The sequence below is a fragment of the Botryllus schlosseri genome, chromosome 16 (genome assembly GCF_051294905.1).
Source record: "Botryllus schlosseri isolate E-star chromosome 16, Bs_hap1, whole genome shotgun sequence".
Lineage (NCBI taxonomy): Eukaryota > Metazoa > Chordata > Ascidiacea > Stolidobranchia > Styelidae > Botryllus > Botryllus schlosseri.
This window is the reverse complement of record NC_137251.1, coordinates 7,172,552-7,197,961: the sequence shown is the minus strand read 5'-3', so window position 1 is coordinate 7,197,961 and position 25,410 is coordinate 7,172,552. Positions and strand designations below refer to the sequence as shown.

The window sequence follows — 25,410 nt, the reverse complement described above, 5'->3', positions numbered from 1 at the left end:
GGAAAAATTGACACATAGCCTATACTTTATTTCGTTTTTACTTCTATTTGGATCGCGAATATCGCTACTTTCACATGAAGAGCACCAGCGAATACTTTAACTAATTTTCATTACTCGTTACGAAAAAATCCTATCCGAAGTTGTACAAATTGTGGATGCCATGATGATGGCAATAGGATTGCAACTTTACGCTGCGGTATGACAGTGAATACGGATGCATACTTCTGTGCTCATAATGCTGGGATGAGGCACGATGTGAATCGGTGATAGTATCGTCATGATTTCTGAAAATATTTGGCTCGGATTTTTCGCCTGGATGATATTGAAGCCGTCGTGATCTGTGAAACCTGAATTGGATTGTGTTAGCAGTGTAAATTTACACGGGATGAAGACGTTCGCACACCAGACGCGCTGATTGTGCCGTATGGGTGGGACATTACACACGCGATATGAACTAAAATGTAGCGGCCTCCGCTAAAACAGATTTAGAAACGAGACTCGAATGACTGTATACACGCTATATATCCTGTATTAAGATAAACAGACGCTGAACTGGGTTAACCCCTTCGCAAATATCGCGAGCAGCAACTTGCAAGTACACCACGTCACAATTTCTAAGTGACGTCACGCGTATATGTCACTACAGAATTTGTAGATGATAAAAATATTGCTTCCTCCGCTTCAAACATGATTATCGTAGGTGTCACCCGTTCATTGGTCGATATTGAGTGGTACTTATCGAAAGATATTGAAATATAATATATCATAGTTAAAATGCTGTCAGTGACGGGTAATTCCGGATGATAATGTGCAAAAAGTAACAATAGGTATCGCTGCAGAAAGCACTTTTTATATTCCAAAACTAGTATATGGAGAAGAAAATTATAACCTAATAATTATAGGATATAATTCTTCAATCTGAGAATGGAAGTTGACCATGATAGGCAATCACAGACTGTCCAGCCTGTAGTAAGATTTAATAATATATTCATATTGAAATTAACCCGAATATGTTAGGCTGACACTTGTCAAGGGTAATCGTCATTGCTCTTTCCAATTCTCTTCTAGTTGGTGACGAAATGACGATTACCCCTGACGAGTCACAGCCGAAAATATTTGGGTTCATTTCAATATTATTATATTATTCAATTTTATATTGAAGTTCTGTACCTCCAGGAAGCTCTTCAAACACTTCTGTCGTAGGAGTAGGCGGGCATATAAGGGCGTCATCTCAAATAATAGCTATGAGATAGGCTTCCTCGAACTTACCGCATAACGTCAATTTGGCTTCTTGGTAAAAATTTTTATTCTTCGCATCGCCCAATAGTAATATGATGACGCGTTCGGGCTGCATCTCCAGCACTCCGCTGTTACGAAATATCGACTGAAAATCACAATAAAGCTGTTACTCAAGGCGGCAGTGCACGCAGCGAAGTGTGCTGTACCCTGTAGATGTGCATCCACTTGGTAATTTTGATAAATGATTACATCGTTCTAGCGAGAAACATGTTCTTTAGTGCGACACTCTTGGCTTGTCAATGATACAAATGGAGCTATATGCCCCGGTAATACACAAACCGTTGATTTTAGCGACTTTTAAGTATAACTTGCCGAAACCAACGATATTTGATGCTCTATTTGTTTTTTCGTCTTTGCTATTCATGGTTTTTCGACATTCATTATCATTTTTCACCGGGCCGACATTCTTTTTTTATGATTACCGAACTGTCGCCTTTAGCGCGGCCTCAAATACGGTTCGGATGGCGATGAGGAGTCTGGATAAACCTCCAACACCAACGCCGCGCTGATAACTTGATAATTTCATTTCGCTATGAGGACAACTGGATCTTAACACCACAATGCGTGCGACATGTGGACTCTCATCAGCGCGATATATATCTCCGACCACTAAATACCGAATTTGGGCATGGTGACGTAGTTGGGACCGTGACGTTACATAGAGTTCGCCACTTCTATTACAGACATTTTTAATGTTCTTTTCTCAGGGCTGTGAGCGTATACCTCGAAACATCGATATCAATGGATTGCGGAAGGAAACGTAATTATGTTGCTTCTGCTCACGGCCACGGAGTTACATCGTTTGTGTTTCCGTGATACTGTAGCGCAGCGTGTAATAAGGTTTTCATCCAAACATAACAGCTAACTTCTTTACCACGGGGTATATGTATGCCATACAAAGCGGTGTTAAGCCCTGTACAGTAGGGCTGTTCAAAAATAACGTTTTTTTTCGGATTCCAGCCATCCACTTATTAAATTGTCAGGTTACCCTAAAATACGCTGCACACCAAATTTGGTTCAATTCTAACCAGTATAGGACTCCGCAAATCCAATTAAAATTTTTAATTTATTTAGAAAAATTTTTTTGCCAGCCCCATGAAATTGTTCAGCTGTCTTCAAAGATGATGCTGAGCAAATTTGACTCAATTCCGACCAGTAGAACCGAAGTTATGTGACTTTTCCGTTGATAATTCGCGGATTATCCACCGATCAAGGATAATCCGAGGATTATCACCGAAAAACTCACATAACTCCAAGCAGCACTCCAACAGCAAGGACAGCACCGTTTAGTTTCATATAATCATCGCAGCAAAATTAAGATAGCGATCACCAAAACCGCAGGCATACGTTGAGCCTATGTACGTACAGTACAGGTACACTTTACAGCAGTGGTTCCCAAACTTTTTCAGTGTCAGGGCCAAATTTAGAATTTCATAGCACGGTCGGGGCCGCACGAATACCAGGGCAATTAAACGGACCCCAATTTCATCCAATAATGAAAATCGCCTAGACGCGCGAAGCGCGAAAATTTTCTGTAATTCATGATAGAATCGATCAATATGATCCGGAATGGCATATATATTGCCATCAATTTTTATCCTCTGTCTGCTGACGTAATCAGTTTTACAGGTAGATCCGAGGGAACTGTGTTTGAAAAGGTAGGGCCCCTCAATAATAATTAAACATCTTCGGACGTATATAGCCGTTGTCAGGAACGAAACAGCACTTTGTCAGCCCCTCCCCCCCCCCAAAAAAAAAGAATAGTAAACTTGAGTCTTGGGCTCCCATAGGGTGATAAAACTATCCCTATTATCTTGTTCGCTTTACCCACGTAACCAGTTGTACTGTTAAGTGAGCCAGCATGAAGCGCGAAAATGTTCGAGAATTCATGATAAAATCGGTCAAATGATCGTAAATTGCATATATATTGCTATTAATTTCTTGACCTCGGTGCTCACGTAATCAGATTTACCGGTAGAGTTGAGTGAGGTGTCTTGGAAACTGTAGGGCCCATTAGTATGATTCCGTAACATGTTATTTCGTGACCTCCTGTCTGCTATATCAGAAAATATAGAATCGCCCAAACAGGCTTCTAATATAAGACACGCACACGATTTCAAATTGGTATTTCTTCACTGGAATATAATTTTTCCCTGCGGAATGGTATTTGTCTCGTGAGGTTAAGATTGCCAAAACAGTATTTTGTATATATAACGACGTTTTCGGTCAGCATAAGGGCAGTCCTGTTCGGCAAAGATTTTCTCGCTTGGTGCGTCGTGGCGCGGTAAAGGCAAGCGCCGATATGCCTAATGCCCATTTCTATAAATCTTAAAAGATGCATAAATTTTCCAAAAAATACTTCATAATTTATGCTAATTCACGAAATAATTTTAAGCCCCGTTCGAGCTCGCCCCCCCCCCCCCCCTTCACTGAGGGTTTGGCGTGCTGCAGTTACAGTCTTGTCTTTACCTATATCTATAGCTACTGCTCGTTCAACTGGACGTAACGATAGTAGTATACTCACGACTTTCCTACAATCTTAATTAAAAACTCCAGACTCCAAGCCCAGCTAGTGTATTTTATAAATATAAATTTAATTTTTTGTCAAGAACTCGATTTCTTACTATTTTGGGGGGCCACAATAAGGCCAGCTGGGGGCCGCGCTTGGGAATCACTGCTTTACAGTGTAGGCTATACTGTACAGTGTACAGTGAGTATACGTGGAACATCGTACGATACAATATAATACAGTTGACAGCCGCAAATTCGAGGAAGCATAGGCTACGCGTGGGTTTTCTTTGAGTTTAATCGAACATCCTCCAATTGTAAATGATAGGATGAATCGACCAGCCTAATGGATCGCCGATATGGGACGTCGCGAATGAAAAACTCGTATCCAACTGTAGTCACAGCGGGAAAGCGGATATGGAAACATTTGTACAGTACAGCTTTACATCGTTTTCCCTTGAGAATATCGCGATAAGACATAGTGTCAGCAAATCATTTCGCGTAATTACGCATTGGTATTGTTGCGAGTATGTCTGCTGTGTATTTACGTAGGTTCAGTAGTGAATTGTGTTACTCTCTTGGGACGCGCAAACAGAGTTCTGGTAAGTTGTTGCATCTCCCGCGAAAGCCATCATATGATCAACTTATACGACGCATGAATGACCATTGGTCATTGACAAAACAAAAGTAGGACATGATGAGTAATATACAAATAAATATAATATTTATATTGAAATGAACCCGAATATTTTCGGTTGACACTCGTCGGGGGTAATCGTCAGCAACCAGTAAAGAATTGTATATCAACAATCGAATAATATATTCATATGGAAATAATCCCGAATATTTTCGGCTGACTCTCGTCAGGGGTAATCGTCAGCAACTAGTAAAGAATTGGAAAGAACATTTTATACCAACAATCGTATCACAAAATATGACGTCACCAGCATGATATTTCGAACGAGAGAGCGTTCAATGTACTATTTTCAGGTGGTACACGAACTCCTTTTGTTGACAGAGTTTGGGTATGAATATACTATTCAATTGTATATTGAAGTTCTGTACCTCCAAGAAGCTCTTCAAATATCAACAATCGTATTACAAAATATGACGTCACCGGCATGAAATTTCAAATAATCATGGAGGCGAGAGCGCTTAAGCTTAATGTACTATTTTTAGATGGTACACAAACTCCCGCTGTAGGCACAGGCTTGATTGGCGTATGCTGATAAGAGTCGACTCCAACGATCCCAAGACCCTTTTTAGTCAACACAGCGGGAATTTTATAAATGTGGGTCATCCGGCAGTCGAGTTGGAAATACGACCCTTTTTAGTCGACACAAGAGGATTTTCAGCAAAAAATTTCAAATCAGCAGTTGTTGTTGTTGTATGTGGGGTTTATGGTGCTTAACTACTAAGGTCTTGCGCACCAGACCACGTCGAAAATATTATATCCGCAAAAAATCAGCAGTTCTCTAGTGCGGCAATCTTACTTCTATGGTTTGTTAAAAGTGTCCGCCTTTCCAGATCCCAAAATACGGTCATACTAAATAGTAGTGGAAGTCACAGTATATTTGATATCAATAGATTCCAAAAGAATTTTGTGTTCCATGAATGAAATATATTCAACCTAACGCGTGGGATTCTCAATTGCGATAAACCCGATGTAGAGATTGAAGTCTGGTATGGGTTTCCCTGTTCGGAATCAAAGAAATCGAGCTAGAATAGAGTGATACTATTTAACTGTGTAATATAAAGGAATAAGAAACATAAATTTAAAACAATAATTTGTATCGGGTGAAAAACTGTATCAAATTTAGACTTAGTTAAATTGCGACAAAGTTTAAACATAATTTCGACCGATAATCACATCAAAATTACCGTATTCAACAATCCAGGCCTAGAATACAACCGTGGAGCAAATGTAAATGAGCTTTGAACATGATACAACGTGAATATCCAACCGATTAAAACAGAAATAAAGAGTCGAAGAGCTTCTTAGAGGTACAGAACTTCAAGATTCATATGAATATACTATTCAAATAAAAAGTTATTAAACGATCAAACGCGACCTGTATGCATTCATGCATGACGATTCGAGCTGAAAAAAGTTATTCATGTTATAAAATATACCTGCAACGCGAGTCGCAGTAACCGAGGTAAGCATGCCTATAGTAGATTTCGGTTGCGAAATGATACAATCAAATACAGCATCGTTCCAGGGCGAATCGCGAAACCAAAATGAGTCTAATTCTCAAATTCAATTCCCCCAGTATACTCACGTCCTTTGCTTTAAGTATTTTAAGAACTTCGGAGTCGAATAACAACATTTTGAAGTCGCAACTGTTGACGTTGCAGATTTCGTCATCGGCCAGAGTTGTGACGTTTTCAGCCAAGACATCGAGGTTCATATCTCTGTCATCCGGTATGGAATGCAAGCGATTAGATTTATTGGAATGTTAGAGGTAGATCACTACATTCTCGCGATATATTAATACCAATTTATAATTTACACAATATAGCATACACATCGGATGCTGACAAAATTCAGGATGTCTCTTTGATGAGCAAGCTTTACATTCAAATTTTTCAAAATTCATACGAGGTCGAAATCCACAACTGTTTAGAGCAGTGGTTCCCAACGTGGGCGATATCGCCCCCCAGGGGGCGATTTGTCGGCCTAGGGGGCGAAAATGACGAAGGGAGCGATAGGGGGGCGAAAATGGACAAAGGGGGCGACAGGGGGCGAAAGTAGCGAAGGGGGCGATAGGGGAGCGATGACGTTTTAAAACAGCTATATAGGAGTCAAGTCGGAGAAATGACCTTTTTTTTCAGTTAACCCATGGAAATTTTGTTGCAAAAGTGTAAAATTCGACATAGAGCCGGAAAGTTGACCACTTTTTTTAGTCAACCCGCCGATGATTACAGATTGTATACCGATTTTTCGGTTCACAAAATCTGGGGGGCGATGATCGGCGTAGAGCTTGAAAAGAGGGCGATGAGTCGAAAAAGGTTGGGAACCACTGGTTTAGAGCAAAATCTGGTTTGCCCCTTTCTGGTTACATCCTGGAACTTTCCACCAGGCCCGAATGACGTCACATTTGCAATTTACAGTAACAGATAGACTATGAATCTGACAAAGACAATAACAGCCATGGGTCACATCCGGCGTTTTAATCCAGCCCCACGGTCACCTGAAAATTAGTCATGATAATCTCGTGGGTCGGGAAGCTATTTCAGGTTGGTCGCGAGCATTTCTAAATGTTACAGTTTTGTATATAGGCAATATGTCATACAAGGCTGCTTCTATTTGTTATGGAATGCCAGCAATCTTATAATTGGTATGATGGTAATTTTATTGGTATAAATAAGAAACTATTTTAATACTGACATTCTCACTCTCACATGTTACGGTTGGTCGAAAATATGTGTACCTCAATTTTAGGTATATCTGGATATATTCCGAGCTGTAAAATCAAGCCAATCAAGCCCAGATTTGATCTGATAATATATAATGTACTAGCTCAACTTGCGCACTAATAGTATATTAAATGTGTGTGTGTGTAGTCACTGTAGTGTATACATTGATTCCTTTCTCATTAGTTTGTTTTTCATTTCTTTGGTCATATCACATCGTGGGTCGCACAATAGCTTGCATTAAAAGTTGATCGCGAACTGAAAAAGATTGGGAAGCACTGGACTAACACTTTATTGCTCATATGTTGAAGGTGTTTCTTTTGACGTGATTACTTCAATATGTAAAACCATCAGTGTTTTGGAAGAAGCGCATACGCCACCAAAAGCGATAACCGTTATTTTGATAACACGCAACCAAAATTGGTGACATCTATTTTTATGAAACACGCAAACAGCACGGTGGAAATCAGAGCACGCAACAGCGAGAAACATAACCGTCACCTATTGACATCTTCAAGTGTAAATTTGAAACACATGACATTGAAGCAGGGATATATAGACTAGATCAGAGGTCTCAAACACGCGGCCCGCGGGCCGCATGCGGCCCTCGAAAACATTTTGTGCGGCCCGCGAAGACATTTTTCAATTTCAAGTATTCAAGTATTCAATATATTCAAGTGCCATATATCTTTTTTATATTTAAGAACTTAAAACTTACTGTAAAACTACTACAAAAACCTGAAATCTAAACAAACTTCACTATCACATCACTTCCCAAAATCTACCATGCGGTGGAAGATCTCTATTACGTCACATTTCAGGTTCAAATGATAAAACATGAACCGTTGATGATTCGTGACTGAAAATTGTGATTTTGTTTGGTACGACCTTTCGTCAAATTAATCGATTTTGGATTGACTGGGTGATAAACTAAAAATGACTCGAGTTGAGTCGGGTCAAACGGAGTAGTTACTTGGTAATCCTATGGACGCAAAAATCTATGAAACCATCGTGGGGAATAGTAATATATCAAAAGCCCGTAGCTTGCGTTGCGTAGGGTATATATAATATAGATATGTAATCAGGCCTGTATGGAAACCATTGGCATTCTGTAGGCCCCCGTGACGTATATTTGTCTTCATCCTGGATGTTTTTTGTTCTCTCTGTCCGTACTATTATCGGTGGCGAGTATGGTAGTGGTACGATCCACAGCTGTAACACCAATGGAGTTTTCGGCGATTGGTCATTTTTATTCCAGCGGTTCTTAACCAGGGGCCCGTAGCCCCTTCGTGGTACAAAGCACCACATCAGGGGTTACGAGATGCATTATGGAAATTGGCCCATATGCTGTGGAATATTTTCTGGGCTAATTTATTTAACTGGAAAATATTCTTCGCGCTACGCGCGATTTTATGTGAATGATGGGCTGTCTGATTTTTATATAGGTACCATCAGAAATTGTGTTGAAAATCGACAGGGGTCACTGGAAATCTAATTGAAAGCACAGGGGGTACGATCGCTAAAACGGTTAAGAAAAATGCTTTTACTATGGAACAACAATGATTATATTTAAGTCGTTATTGATCTGTTCCAATATTAATCGAGGAAAACCGAACGCTGGGGACTAGTTGGATATTGAATACCCCTGTTTATTGATGCTGCGGCCCGCGGCGTCATCACAAATTAGTAAATTGGCCCGTGAGCACATTTGAGTTTGAGACCTCTGGACTAGATATCCCAGCATTGAAATGCCAGTTGTAGTTATGAGGACTTTATGGGTATTCCTGTAGTAACAAAGTAGCTAACCGATATATATTAGGTTAAGAGATAGCATCAACCCAGACGTAAGCTTGGCAATGAGCTCGAGTCTTGAGTCAAGACTCTTGACATGTCCACTATCTTCAGTTTAGTATGTCCATTCAGTATCTGCATACACGTTATCATTTACAACCGTTGGGGATATGTCGCGGATCTGGACACACATCCATACCACCCACCATAGATTTGGGAAAGCCAATGGAACTGTAGTGTGAGAATCACTGGGGAAGCCCACGAATCTATACGCGCGGACCGTTACGTGTCACCAGCATTAACTCAGACGGGAATGATCCTGGCCTAATCAAGTCTCCCATTGAATTTATCACATGCCACTACATATGCCAAACCGTCAGGTACAGGTACGACATTGAAAAAATCCCGCGTGCATTTAATCCATATTGATACATAGAAACCGACATCAGTTTTTGTAATATTAGCGTCTTCCTGTCATAGTTCACCGTAACAGGCACTTGATTCATATCAGTCACAAGCTCAATAGAAACAATTCGCAGCCTGCCAGCATGTCCCTGTAATGTACAGTACACAGTGTACAGGAGTACAGCAGCGGTTCTCAACCGGGGGTCCGCGAAGCCTCAAAATAGTTGATAACCTTATTTGTATTTTTTTAAATTCAGCAAATCACGAAGCAGTTTCGCTTCATTACTGGTAAACTACAGAGCTCAGATCAACGACCGTTTTTGCTATTGAGAGATGTTTTGTTGGGGATTGTGGAATAAAGTTGGATAAGTAAGGTCAATAACGGGGACTTCGAAATTTTTACAAAAATCCATTTTCTCCTGTGATATACACAACCACTTTCTCCATAATAACTTCATGATGAGCTGTTAGATAGAAATGACCAGACTTGACGTTATATGCTCATTAAATGAATTAGTTTGTCAATTTTGGTGCCATATTTGTTTCGATAATGCCCCAGATGTGTCGTCGGAAGCGTTATAATTATATTCGCCACCACTACCGGCACTCGTTCATATCAAATTGAAGGGTCAGATTTTCAAGACACGGCCACTTATTTCAAGAAATGTAGTCGCAGAATTCGTTTGAAATAATAGTCGACCCAATTTCAACGTGAATAGTATATGATCTTATTTTCAAGAAAAGTCATTTTTTGCTGTTTATCATTAAGCCAACAGTTATCCTTTGAACAAGACAGATGACGATTGCACGATAATTAGGCTAAATTTGAACTAAAACTTCGTGGGGTCCGCGAGGGTCCGTTACGGTCAGAAAGGGGTCCGCGAAGACGAAAAGGTTGAGAAACACTTGTGCTCATGCACAGTTTACTGTACACACTCGTACATTGATTTTTCGCATGATGAGATTGTATACGGATGTTAGAGGTTAGCATCAATGGCTTCGATACATGCACTATAAAACCTTCCTCACTAGCACCCAAAATTGAGGCTGGTCCGGTTCCCTTTACGCAAATATACGAGATTATTTTACTGGGAATCAGCATTCAGCACACTGAAGCCTAAGCTACTGGACGTTGACACTGACAACTTGAGCGATGGGAGTCAAAATACAAAAATGCATCGAACATCGCACAAAAGCGGATCGTTTAAAAATCCTGGCAGCATCTGACATCTACGTTCAATACTCTGTTTGACCTTCGTTCAATACTCTGTTTGACCTATATACAGGTACACACACCTGTACTCTTCTGGTAGATCGTCCATCAGCAATTTCTGTATGTAGTCGGACCATTGCTTTCCGACTTCTTTGTCGCCATGAAGCAAGGCGACAGTGATTCCGCAGTCTGTTAAGAATTTGAAAACGGCCATAAGAAACTTTTCTGCAGTAGAAATGGACGTATATACGGAATACCCAATATTGGGCCAACAGGATTTGAACTCGAACGCGAGTCTTAACCCAGTACCGGAACGTGAATAATTCACAGGGGCATAAAGGTGGAACGAATTCGCTTTTGATCACATAACTAAGCCCGTGGCCAACTGGCCATATATTAAATATAATGCCGGTAGAGGCAGTCAGTCCCTAAAATGGCAGCAACACATTGTGATTGGAAGATAACTGGACTGGGAATAGCTACCTGTCACAGTCGTGCTACCAAAATTTCGATTCGCCCCTCCCACATTTCATCACGGCCACGCCCCTACTCCTATCACATGGAATGATGATATCAGCGTGTATTCAAAGTACACGCTGATGATACGATACATGTAATAGCGACGATAGCGTATTGCAGGGGTCACCAACACGCGGCTCGCGAGGTCATATTTTGCGGCTCGCGACTTGATTTGAAATTTCGGAAAAATGCTTTGTAAAGCATTTTGAAAGGCTGAATTTTATGTCAATGCAAACATATTGTTGTTGATGCTCAACCTAAGCTTTTCTCCTGTGCCCAATATCAATATTCCTCATTAGCTAATACGGCTTCGGCGATGATACTATCATTCCATGGAGGAAGAATTTCCTGATATGAATGGGCAATGGGCATATTGCCTTGGCGTAGCATGGCTCACCAGTCACCACTGCCAAGACCGAGAGAACGACTTCAGGCACTCAAAAAGACCAAGCTCTGCGAGGATATAGTTGACCTGCAATTGCCGTAGCTATAGCTAACCCCAGTATCGATTCTTTAGTCCAGGGGTGGCCAATCTACGGCAGTAGAAAGAAAATTATGCAGGGTCGACGCTTATTTCGACTAGGATGTGTTGGCGGCCGTCAATATGCAAATTGAATTTACGTATTGACTTCCTAATTAATGAGAGGTTTGATTTATTCTTAAAATTTTGTTCGCGCTAGGCGCGGTTCAATGCGAGTTGATTTTCGATGATAATGTAGTAGCTTCCTATGTAATCTGAGCCCCAGAGTACAGATGAGAACCGTAGAAGAAAAAAGATGCGCCCCATAAAGATATACCAATTTGTAATCGTGTTCTCCTCATAACGAAAGAAGTTTGTTTCTGGTAGGCCTACGTTTGGTAGAATCCAATATTTTTCCACTATACCGACAATACTGATGGGATGTCAAGAAATAACAGCATGCAACAAAGGGGACTAATAACAATTGGCCCAACCAAACATGCAACACAGCATTAATAACTTCACTAAATTTTCGAAGACACCCCCCTGCATCAACTCTACCGATGAATTTGATCACATGAGCTGAGAAAGGATAAATATTTGATAGTAATATGTGAAACTATACTAATATTAATGACGTAATTCACTAAGAATATGAAAAGATTTTCGCGCTTCGCGCGACTAGATAGCTAATCCCTGTGCCTATAACATGACTACTCACTATTTCGGTGCGCATATAGTAAGCCGATATCAGTAGATAGAGTGGTCCGGAGTTCGTCGGTAATGGATATGGACAGTTCAGCGTGGATATTTGGCTTCACTTAGCTCATTACGACTATGTACTAGGAAGCGGCCGTAGGCTACATAAGTAATTTAAATGCGCGGCCGTCAATAGTAAAAAGGTTGGCCACCCTTGCTTTGGTTGCTGAAGTGTGTTGTCAGGTATCGTGAGCAGCTCATAGTTCAAAATAGAAGGAACGTGATGATCATGATTTTTTTGGTTGTATTGGTATTTCTTCAATATTTTTTCTTTCGTGGTAACTATACCCGTCGTCCATGTTCGACAGCACAGCGTTGTACTGAGGTAGAGTTATCAAAACATGGCTGTTAAACTGTGTTGCTTATTTTTTATCTCGATATTGAAGTCATGCGGCCCGGGGCCTGTACGATTTTTGAAAAGTTGTCCGCGACCTGTTTTGAGTTGGCGACCCATGGTGTAGTGACTGTAGTCGTACGTTCCACAGCTGTGGCACGAGTCCGACCGAGGGCTACTCCAAAATTCATACTTAAATTGAGGTATATCAAACCCCCTAAGGAATTATAATTCAGAATATCGACCGGGTCTCAATGACCATATTAATCGAAATACTGTAACAATAACCATGCACATACATGCAATGCGATGTTACAGCATTGTCCGTCTGCCTACATCAACGCCGTTCGTTTTAAAGATAGTGACATCGCAATCCAAAGGATGCAGATATTAGTTCATATATTTCCAACTCGTATCCTGCTTACAAGGTAAATGAATCTCGAATGCTGGAACAAAGTGAATGTGGAACCGAACATGGAAATGGTATGATGGCATTGATGCTAGTACTCGCAATACACCGAACGAACCACAGTTACAATTACAGCCAATATCCGAAATCAGCACGTTATCGTAATACAGCAAAACATTTCATTTCCTAGACGCAATCCTATGTACCAATCTCGCATGCTGGGGACAAGAAAAAAACGTCCAGAAATATTATGAGCACTGCGCGTGGAAGTTGAGGAGTTTTTGATTGCCAATTGGGCAATGTCATGAATTGATCGTAAGTCCAGGATTCTCGTTGCGACAACCATAGCGATATTTTACCGTGATGCTTGTAAATGGAATAACTCAATAACACACCTATTTTGCTGTGCCCGGGATTAACAAACTGTCGTCATGGCATTACCCGAAACAACTGCTAAAATGTAAATTGAATGATGTATTCATATTGAAATAAGCCTGAATAGTTTTGGTTGTCTGTCGTCGATGGTAATCGTCATCAACTAGTAGAGACTTGAAAAGACCGCTGTATATCAGCAATCGTATCACCGAATATGACGTCACCGGCATGAAAATTCGAATTAATCGAGGCGAACAGATAGCTTATGCTCAATGTACTATATTCAGATGATACACTAACGTGACTAACTCCTTCAGTTGGCACATTTGAGGCATATTCGTGCCAATAGAAGGAATTTGTGCATCATCTAAAAACTAGCTGTTCGTCTCGATTATTCGAATTTTCATGCCAGAAACGTCACATTTGGTGACGCGATTGCTAATATGCAATGTTCTTGACAATTCTCAACTAGTTTCTGACGATTAGCCCCGACGAGTGTCAACCGAAAATATTGGGGTTTATTTCAATATGAATAATTGAATATATTCAACATGTTTTGTATATATACGTATTATACGGATCAATAAAATGCGTCAGGCGTTGTTAAAACCAGAGTGGGCCTGCTGAGGGAATTCATTTTATCTCTGTTATATAACAGGACCATAGAGACGCTGTAAATAGAGGTAGAAAAGGGGGTACGCGGAGGGCGGATCAAACCAATGCAGGCGCGCATCGTGAACACTGCGAAGCTCAATATCCCAACGAAATTTGAAATAATCTGTTCGTGTCACCGTTCAGATGTTATGTCACAACGTCATTCGTGACACAGTGCTTTGTGTCAGACATTTAGTGGGTGTGGAAGTTATTTGAAATACAATTTGACCTCATCCATACAGACAGTGACGCAGTTAGGGGACTCTCGGACTGTGACATTGTAATGCAACCTGTGTTCGCCATGTCGCAATGGATTCATGGCATCGCGGGTTTGCAGAAATTTGCGCTCCACTCACAAGAAATATTTTTGTTCCGCAGCCCATTTCTGGACATGACGGCGTCACAAGAGTGCAGGATAATGAGTGCGAAGAGCGCTTCTTGACCTATACTACAGTTTTTCGATAACTTACAATTCCTACTGCGGCTGTTTAGCATAGCTGTTCTTTCAATCCGCTCTTGAACTGTTTCTATCTTCTTGCGAAGCATAGCTAAGGCAATCGTTGTAAAAGTATTATAATACCATGTACATTAGATAGGCTGAGACGTGCAGCCTTACCTTTCATGTCGGACATACCGCGGCGATACATAATCGACGATCTCTCATATATTCTAAATTATCATTTATAAATGTAAGAAATGAAATGAGTGGGTATGCCTAGTCTTGATGCTGGCTGTACTTTGTTGTAAAATTTTGATCAGAATCATTAACTTCTACAGAACTGTACACATAATTTAATGGTTCTTCATGTTGAAATTTCGTTGCTTGAGAATGCTCATATCATAACGACTCATAATCCTATTTGACAAATTTGATTACCTCCAAAGTCCCTGACTGGATAAGAATTGTATTGAATTATAGATATTATTTCAATCAAGTAATGGTATAACGAACATCACTGATAGCACACTCGCTTTGATGCAGTTTCGTAGTTGCTGTCTACGACACGACACGACAATACATTATCCTTCATCTTTCAGTAATTTACATGAACAAAATCATCTCCACTTGCCGATCGACTACATTAACAATCCACGCAAAGTCGGTTTGACCACTACGGCGTCTCTCAAAGACCCGGAAGAGGTGCTGTGCTGTTCAAGGCATGGTGATGAATATAGTATACAAGTCAGTTAGTCATAATGAATTGATATATGCTAAGATAGCCATAGTGTAAATATAGCAATGCGGGTACAAGTATCAACACGGATGGTAAACTGTCAAGACATGTAATGTATATTGTATTATATCGTTTAGACAAGTTCGTCGGTGCAATCATAGATGCCATATATTGTAAATACTGCCAAAGGGAGCGATGGACTGGAACATTACCGAGATGGCCATAAATCTATAGTGTCATAGGGACCTATGGAAACGTGTGCGCTACCCCACGGGTCGGGCGCCTTTTTTTCTCCGCGAACCGGTCTCAAAATTCAATTGTTTTTTCAGGTCGGTCTTCAAATGCACAATTTTATCCAACATCGAGAATTTATTGGATCCCAGTGTTATTCAATCTGAGCCTCTGGTTAGTTTTTTTCGATGATCTTCATGAGGATGTCATATTAGTCTTCACATCACCGTATAACACATTGCCGATGTGTGACGATATTCCACCGTTGAAAGGGACTCTTGACAAGGAGATAGCATCTTATAGAGAAGGGTTGTACAACGTGAGGCCCGAGACCCACTGACTAAACTGCGCGGCCAAATTGAGCCAATTCCGAATAGTGTCGGACCAGCAAAATCAGTTTATACCAAGGGTGGGCAATTATTTTTCTCCGCGGGCCAAATGAGAAGTAGAAAATACGTTGGCAGGCCGAGTGAAATCTTTTAGCTATATTTTGCAGCGTATTTTAATTTTATTTTTAAATTACATCGGTAATAAATGCTGCTCAGTTAATGTGTTGATGTTAGGTAACGAGAAACTGACGGTTAATTCAAAAAATATATATTAGCCGTCATGATTCGGAACGATGTTGAACATGATACATTTTCAACTGTCTTCAAACCCGTATCCACGTTCTACCATCAAGAGACTGAAACAGTGAACAAACTTTTTTAGGCACGCCTCCTTTTATGCCAGTGAACAATTTCGCGCCTCCCTCATCGTGATATCACAAAATATTGAAAAGAGCAACCAGAATGCTAGCAATCCCAAAGGATAGTTTGATGGCAAGGAAGGTGATGGGTGTTGATGAGAGAATTCTGAAATATCAAAGTCGGACAGAACAATAACTATGAGCTGGGGGTAAATCGCGCAGAGCGCGAAAAAATTTTTCATTTAACCTCGGTTTCGTGCCCCCTTCAGATGCTTTCACGCCCCCGAATCTGGATTGCGCATGCGAGGTACGTAAGCAGCGAAATTGTGGCATATTAATTAACAGGCTTCAACGTGAACGAACGTCCTGTCCAGTTGATACAGCCCAGGGTTTTAGTCCACGCATCAACATTCAAAAATCAAGGTTTTATGTTTTGAATTCAAAGCATCCTCTCGCGGGCCGCACAGAATAGCTCAGCGGGTCGCATTTGCCCAGGTCTGGTTTCTACTATAGCGTGATCCGGTACGTTTCAACGAAGCTTATGTGGGCTGTGGGCGTCAAATAACACACAAATCACTAAAGTATGCATGCATATGCTGACTTCGCGCATTAATATTTTGAAAACATTTATCCGAAAACCTTTAATGTTTTTGCGCCTTTGCCTCCAGTTATTCACGATTGTTATGTGGAGTCCGATACCGCAATTATGTTGAGAAGTCTCGCCTTCCCATAATCGGTACCAATTCCTGCTGAGATGGTAGACCTTGCAACTATTAAAAACCCTTATGCAAACACACACTCCTGTCCTAGACGTAGAATCGTTCATATGGAGCTATTAATGTATTGCCGATGATTTGTTGCCCTCATTATCACTACCAATTTTCGTTCTTGCTGCGACCCATGCTAACATGCTAACACGGGCGCCTGACTAGAGATTCAAATCTTTAGTAAATAATGGTGAAGCAACGACTGGCGCCCTTCAAGTAGGACCATCGTGGAATAACACAAATTGAACACGAAATTCTGCAGCAATGAATATCACCCTCGTATAGCGTAACACGCGAATACTTGCAATCTGCGCACTACGGATATTGCGTCCCACCGTTCTTGCGAATAACGCAAAATAAGCGATCGTTTATATTTACAACTTATTCAGCAACCGGTAAGTTGTAATAATTTGCTATTTGAACAGTGTAAAATGCAATTTGCATACTCGTCGCCTAGCAGCGACGTTCAATCCCGATTTACCTTCTAATCACACATCACTTTGACCAATAGAGATAGGGGTCGGTAACTCGACATCGACATGCACGTCTTCAAAATTTCAAACAATCGAAGTTACAATATACGATCCTCTGTTGGGGGCTGCCAGTAAAACTGCACTCGAGTCACTGCAAAAACTACAACATAAGGTACTCCGTATCACAGCTAGGGCCCCAAAGGAACAGATTGTCCAAATGTCCATCCAAAAAGTCGTGCTAAAGAGATTCGATATCCTAAACATAAACGATATTCGGAAACTAGAAATCGCCAAGTTAATGTGTCAGTTCCACTGCGGTCATTGCCCCGAATATTTCAATGCCTTCTTTACCTCGGAATCAAAAGCGCACAAGTACGACACACGCGCGTCCACATCGTCCAATTTTCATATTGTCGACCTAGAAGATCATCGCTCTATCAAATATGCCATGTGGAACAGTATCTCGCCGTCTATCCGACAGTCGACAAGCATGTCCTGTCCATGTCCACATTCAAGTCGAAATACAAGCAATTTCTACCTAAGGAATATTAGTCCGCCTTCAAGATTACCAGACCACGAATTGACCTTTCGATCTCGCCTTCTGTGACATGCCACCTCATTTTGTCGCTTTCTTTTTATGTTACCTTCTTTTACTTGTCATTCAGTGTGCATGCCTCCTCTTTACATCGACTTGGCCAAGTTTTCTCAGCCGTGGCACAACGAACATCTCATCTCAATCGTTACATTGTCTTCTAACATATCTTTAAAGTTCGAGTTCAATTAATGTTAATAATCGTTACCTGTCCATGTAATCGTAATTGCTTAATGCGACATTTTGCTGTAATCGTAATAGTGCTTTTTAGAAGTAAGCTTGATCGTAATCGATTATATTGGGAATCGCCCCATCTCTGGCGCGAGGATGGTGATGATGATGATCGCGAACCGTGCAAAGCACCGTGTAAATATATTTCATAAGGAATGAAAACGGTACGGTGGCACAAACAGACTAGCGCCAATTCCGCTGATACGTGATGGTTACGGTTCCGCACTGCGCGGTATGTACCTTAGTGAGGCCCCTACGCGTGGTATTGTTGCGCAACGACCAGTACGCATACAATGAGACAGGCGAACTGATTTCACATTTGATTTGCAGATATATTGCTTACAGAAAAAGTAACACAGACTTTCACCTGATGGGGTTACAACTATCGATTAGCAAAAAGCGCTGGTCTCGATAAGCAGCCACAATTAGCGTGTTGGCATTTGGCGTACAACGAATCGTTCTGTGGAGTTGTCTCGAGAAAACAGCGGTTGATTGTTCGTATATTGGTCTATCAATTTTATGGTATCGACATGCTGCAGTAGCTTGTCATCAGCTTAGCACTCGCAAACCTATTTCCTGTTTAGATGCGATCAGCACTGAGCAGTGAGCACTGAGCAAATCCGCGAATGGCAGCGTACCGGTACCAATCACATGTTGAGCTAGAAGTGAAATAGGAAGCTTTGTTGCAATACCTAATATACTTTTATCCAAATCAAGCGGTACAAAAAGAGTGTCACGTCGTGACAGTAAGAACCGCCTCATTTCATGTCAGATGCCTTTGCTCTTTCGGTCTATCCCAGTGATATAATGCTACTGATGATCAAAATGATATATCGGCCAATCGACTTCAAATACCTTCGCTTTCACTGCTCATATTCGGCATAAGCGATCACAGAGAGTGAGAGAGAGAGAGTGCAATATGTATCCCTTTCACAACAATTACATCAGTACATGCAGTCGCCTACTAAGTAGTAAGTATCAGCATCATAAATTTATACTCACTCGTGCGATCCATTGAATCAACATATACTAATATATATAATAGATACTAATAGGCTGTAAATGTATGACGTAGTTGTAAACCGCAGACAGCATTTATCAACTGCATAAAGCCAACTTAGTCTCAACGAACCAACAGGAACAATCGCCTGACTATATTCATCCAACACGCGTTTCATAATTGACGGTCATCCGCCGATATGCTTTTGCATACCTCGTAACAATTCTGTTGACTCGGACAATAAAGCACGTTTATACGCTCGGCTGGACTGGATGGCGAATGGCTACAAGCCCACGTTGCCACGTGGATGATGTGCACTGATTTCATGCAAATTTACTCCACCACAAAGATAACAAAGTAATATGATGGTACGCCATTCGTTCCACGTTCAAAACGAGAAGTATTTCTTTACCGCTAACCGTTCGCGTAATGACTCAACACGTCGCTGCGCTACCACGCATAGGAGCGCGTTATGAGAAATCATCGACATAGGATGTGTGTGTCGGTACGTAAGGATAGTGAAACTAGTTTACGGCGATTGTTACAGCGGAATACGTCGTCATCTTGAAATTGGGCGACCCAAAAGTCAACAAAACCAAGTAAACATGTATCATAGTGTTTTAACCTAGCCCGGGATCGCATGCGTGAGTGTAATACTTGCCAATGATCCAATCGGGGTTATCTCATCGTTGAGCTGCTACCTCTAAATAGTGTGGTCGGCACGACTATTCTGAGGACGTTCCTGACGTCACGTCGATCATAATGTACACTACTATATCGGTAACGTCGAGGTAGCTGATCTACGAGAATTGCAGTGTCCTCCGAACGTTTTTCGAAGGTGTCTAGAGACCATGCACTGGTGCAATTGTGCTCACTGTAAATGTAAATCCTGTATACAGCATACGTAACCTGAGTGCGGTTTCGTCATCCATTCTTTCCGACTGCCTATAATGCCTATGCAAGTCTCGGTTTTACTCGGTCAGCCACGACAGCTCATTCAATGCCAAGCCTGGCAATATGATAGATTGAAACTTCAATATATCAAAGTGACGCATGGAAGGTACTCATCAATGATGTCATCAAGTTAAAAATTTATATGACTCCATCAGCTGCAATAATAATTCCTGGACAACTTCAGTAATCGATCTAGTAGACTCTTCTATTACGCTCGTAGGCTATCTACAGCAAAGCAAATTTATTTTGAAAGCTAAGATTTTAATTGAGAAATTCTTCCAAGTAAGCATTCCCTCAACATAGCAAATGTCGAACATGTTCGTAAGCCATATTACATAGGGTTACCGCCCCCTCCACTACAGCTACTTTCAAACGCATTTAGACAAATTTTAACGACTTGCCTGTGAGCTTATTGCAGCTCATTGACGTTTTTTTTATCAATAAACGATAGAATGAGACATGGATACGTAGCATTTTCGAGCAAAAAATATTAACAAGTCAATCACATCGACACTAATTTCCGAGAGGAGAAAAAGTGCACATGGAGTCATGGAGTGAAAAGTTTTCAAGAAAAATGAACCGAAAGCTGTAGTTATTCACAGAGGCGAAAACTCAGACTATACCGTTGTATGCAAGTCCGTGGGGCACTGCTACATAACTTCTGCCTCAATAGGCCCATGTCTTACCAAGTAGTTTGGCCTAATCCGATATATCACGTGCTGTGCACTTTAAGAGTATTTTGAGATGTCGTCCCATCTCATGTTTTCTTAATTGAGTTTAGTAAGTTGGGTCAATGCGGCAGTTACATAATCTTTTTTACTATAACTGTATCTAATGGGCCTAACGCTGTTGTGAAAGAAACTGCTGAATAGAAACGTCAATGACCCGACATATTATGTATTATGTATAAGCTTGATAATGAAGATTACCATTGAAAAATCGTATTAATTTTGGCATCATTTGACTGGTCCAGCAGCCCGTCATGCAAATTGAGTTTGGCATGGCAGGTCTTCAATATACATTACACAAATGCATGCATCTATGAAACGCTGCAATGTAGGCCTAAGTTATAGGAGCGAAGGTTATGAAGGGATTTAAACGAAATTAATCCTATACCTCGTCCTACCTTTGATGGCATTTCAAGCTTAATTATCTTACAGAGCCTAGCACTTCCCAGACCGCACGTAACAACTATACAAGAGAAACCATGCGCTAACTTTAATACAAAAGAATGAATCCGAAATGCGCAAAAACGTGATGACTATATGGAGATGACCTGAGCACAAGGGATGGTGTTAACCCCTGAAAGGCTCTGGTTCGTGTGAACATGAACCGAACATGAACGTGAACACGAACATATGACGTCACATGACGGTATAGCGTTAATGCCAAACCTATACGTTTCCGTACAGTAATATACTGATGCGCACTATACATAGCGATGACTCAAGACTCAGGCCACATTATGTTACAATGCTCAGACTTAGACAACTAGATAATTCTAGTGGTCTAATTTTACTAAATTAGAGCGAATTGCCAGTAATCTAATTTTAATCCAATTTGTGAAATGTTCCTATGCTCGAATATTAATTCTAATCTAATTTATTATTTTCCTGAAAATGTCTCTCTGTCCATGAATACCTCTCTCGCGAAGGGAAATTCAATACCAAGCCGCCATCGTATAACTTACACCTAGGGCTGGGGAAAATCGAGTACCTGAGTGATATGCTTCGGGTCGAGTCGAGTCCATGGCCCAGTCTGCCGAAATTCCCCACTACTTGCTTAAACGTCAAATCTTAGTGACTGTATGCAGGGCCCTAACAGCACTTCGTCAGCCTCCCCCCCCCCAAGACGTTGGTCTTGGGCCCCCATATGATGATAAACCGGACTTCTGGGACATGCCCAGACCCACAGGCCCGCCTTAGGCTATACGCTGTTTTCCGCTACTTATCATGTACATTGGGGGCCGTTTACTGAGTCAGCTTTTCTCGCCTAAACGCGCGAAGCGCGAAAAAATTCTATAATTCATTATTGAATCGATCAATATGATCGGGAATTGCATATATACTGCTATCAAATTTTATCTTCTCTCTGCTCACGTAATCAGATTTACAGGTAGAGCTGAGTGAGGTGTGTTTGAAAAGGTAGGACCCCTCCATAATAATTAAACATCTTCGGGCGTACACCCATAAGCAGGAACGAAACAGCACTTCGTCAGCCCCCCCCCCCCTAAAAAATGGGTCTTGGGCTCCCATAGGGTGATGGACCCACCGCCAATCACGTTGTTCGCTTTTGCCACGAAATCAGTCTGATTAGTGAGCACGCGCCATGCGCGAAAATGTTCGATAATTCATGATAAAATCGGTCAATAGGATCAGGAATTGCATATATATTGCTATCAATTTCTTGTCCTCTCTGCTCACGTAATCAGATTTACAGGTAGGTCTGAGAGAGGTGTCTTGGAAACTGTATAGGGCCCGTTGGTATGACTCCGTATCATGATGTTATTTCGTTATATATATCAAATAATATAGAATCGACCAAACGTAGGCTACTCATTTAATAGACGCACACGATTTCAAATTGGTATTTCTTCACTGGCATATAATTTTTCCCTGGCATTTGCCTTGTGAGGTTCAGATTGCCAAGACAGGAACATTCGGCGCCAGTCATTTAGGCGCAGACATGGCGGCGCCTGTCTGACAATGCTGTTCTCAAATCCACATTGTCTTCGTCATTATCGGCGAGAAATGGCTTTGAAGTGACATTGCTGCCGTTAAAATACATTAATTAAATACGATGTATTCCTTGTATATGTGGATAAATAGGCGAATAATATATCGATTTAGCAATACGGCCCGCCAAGTATCTAATTTTCCTATATCCGGCGCGCCGACTGGAGAGGTTGCCCGCCCCTGGCCTAAGGCGATATAGGCTGCCTGGTTTCACTATTCCTGACCAGCAGATACGGCATCGACGATGGTAATATCATTTCATGGAGGAATAATTTGCTGATATGAATGGACACATTGCCTTGACGTGCAATGGCCCACCACTGGCAAGACCGAGACGCTTAGAAAACGACTTTGGGTTTCCCCAAAAGACCAAGCTTTACGAGGAAATAGTTTTCCAGCAAGTAGCTTACCGTGTCTAACTAACCTAGGGTTGCCATACGTCCGGAATTTCCCGGACATGTCCGGAATTTCACTGTTCAAGCTGGCGTCCGGGAGGAATTTCTAAAATATGCCAAGTGTCCGGAATTTTGAAGACTTGACGTAGGCTCATATTTTTTTCGTAAATCAACATAAAAACATTATTTTTGGGACTATTCATGCTGAGGCATGATATTTTTCTTCGCGCTGCTCTCGATTTACTATAACATTTATTGATTTTAATATGGAGATTACCACCCTCGCAAAAGCTGCAATAAAATATAAATAAAAACAACCTTCATTTACTGGAATAAGCCTAATTGTAATCGCAATTATAGGAGAACGGTTTATTTCTAGAGATCGTTAAGGCAGTTTAAATACTTTATTCAAAGTTAGTGGTTCCAAACGTGTGGGTCGTTTGACTTTATTCTGGGGTTTGCGAATATGTTGAACGTAATCAGGTCCCAAAATAGCCCGTGAGTAAGTCTGGGAAAAGGTGCTGACTTCTTTTAGTAATCAGTTCGTCAAATTTTGATCTGGGTCACGGAACATTTTCAAGTTGGAGATGGAGTCGCGACCATAAAGGGTTGGAAACCACTGGATCGGTTACCCAACATACAGCCACATACTCCTGAACCGGATCGTGACCACCTCTGGTCTATGAGCAAAGCTTTTCTAGTGTGACGCCATAACTCATTTTGAAATCCACTAGTGGGCGCTGAAGAGTGTCCGGAATTTGGGTCGCAGAAATATGGTAACCCTAAACTAACCCCAATATCGATTCCTTAGTCCAGGGGGCGCCAATCTGCGGCAGTAGAAAGAAAATTTCGCGGCCGTCGACGTGTTGGCAGCTGTAGATATGCAAATTGAATTTCCGAAATGACTCCCTAATTAATGAGAGGTTGGAGTTATTCTTGAAATTTTCTTCGTGCTATGCGCGGTTCAATACGAGAGTTGATGTTTGATTTTAATATAGTATAGGGTTGCCACAAGTCCGGAATTTCCCGGACATGTCCGGAATTTCACTGTTAAATCTGCAACCAAGAGAAAATTCGAAAATATGCCTAAATGTCCGGTATTTTGAAGGTTTGAAGTGTTCTCATAATTTTTTCGTAAATTAACATAAACTACATTATTTTTGGGCAGATTTATGCTATACATGATGTTTTTCTTCGCGCTGCGCGCGATTAAGTATCACATACATTGCTTTTAATATGGAGACTACCGCCCTCGCAGAAACTGCAATCAAAATTAATCAAAGTAACTTTGATTTACTGAAATAAGTCTATAATTGCGATCGCAATTAGAGGACAACGGTATATTCCTAGAGTTGGTTATGGTCGTTTAAATGCTTTATTCAAAGATAGGGGTCATTTGCCTTTATTTTGGAGTTCGTGAAGATGTTGAACGTAATCAGCATCCAAAATAGGCAGTGAGTAAGTCTGGGCAAAGCTGCTTGCATTTTTTTAATAATCACTTTATCAAATTTGAGCTGGGCCACGGAACATTTTCAAATTGGAAATGAAGTCGCGACCATACGAAGTGGAAAATCACCGGATGTGTGGTGTTTTTATAGCTCAGTGGTGCGCAGCGGCATTAGGTTAGTAAATAATCTTATCGGTGTGACCTGAACATGACATAACGATGTACAATTACGCTCCCTGTATTTTCGAAGTCATCATCCTCTACCAGCTCCACTGCTAACTCTGATCATGTGAGCGGAGGGAGGATCAAAACTATATAGTAATATATGGTAGAACCAATATTATTGACAGAGTTCATAGAAAAATTTTAACGACCAGCTGCATATTGCAAGCCCCCCTAGCAGCTGCATCGATTACTCTATGGTGGGTCCACCCAGAGCAGTGTTTATTTGGGCGGGAGGGGACTGAAAAAATATGGTTTCGGTCCTCGTTAGCGGTTACAGAACACAACCTCATAGAACTGAACGGGATCGTGACCACCTGTGGTCGATAGGTAAAGAATTGCTATTGTGACGTCATA

At 41.1% G+C, this 25,410-nt stretch overlaps 1 protein-coding gene across 2 annotated transcripts in view; it reads right to left on the bottom strand.

Annotated features, from left to right (window-relative positions):
* Window positions 1–19,405, bottom strand: part of LOC145458480 (uncharacterized) — a 48,808-nt gene extending 29,403 nt beyond the window's left edge. Inside the window, exons 1-6 of one of the 2 annotated variants that reach the window (XM_080336855.1) lie at window positions 14,760–14,790; window positions 14,614–14,691; window positions 10,717–10,822; window positions 6,090–6,222; window positions 1,270–1,384; window positions 223–347 (exon numbers count right to left, since the gene is read on the bottom strand). In XM_080336855.1, coding sequence (XP_080192981.1) covers window positions 223–347; window positions 1,270–1,384; window positions 6,090–6,222; window positions 10,717–10,822; window positions 14,614–14,691; window positions 14,760–14,790 — 588 coding nt within the window. Of the gene's footprint in view, window positions 1–222; window positions 348–1,269; window positions 1,385–6,089; window positions 6,223–10,716; window positions 10,823–14,613; window positions 14,692–14,759; window positions 14,791–19,302 lie in introns of those variants that run through there. The other variant, XM_080336856.1, reaches the window with a different exon arrangement.
* Between the last annotated feature and the right edge of the window lie 6,005 nt (window positions 19,406–25,410).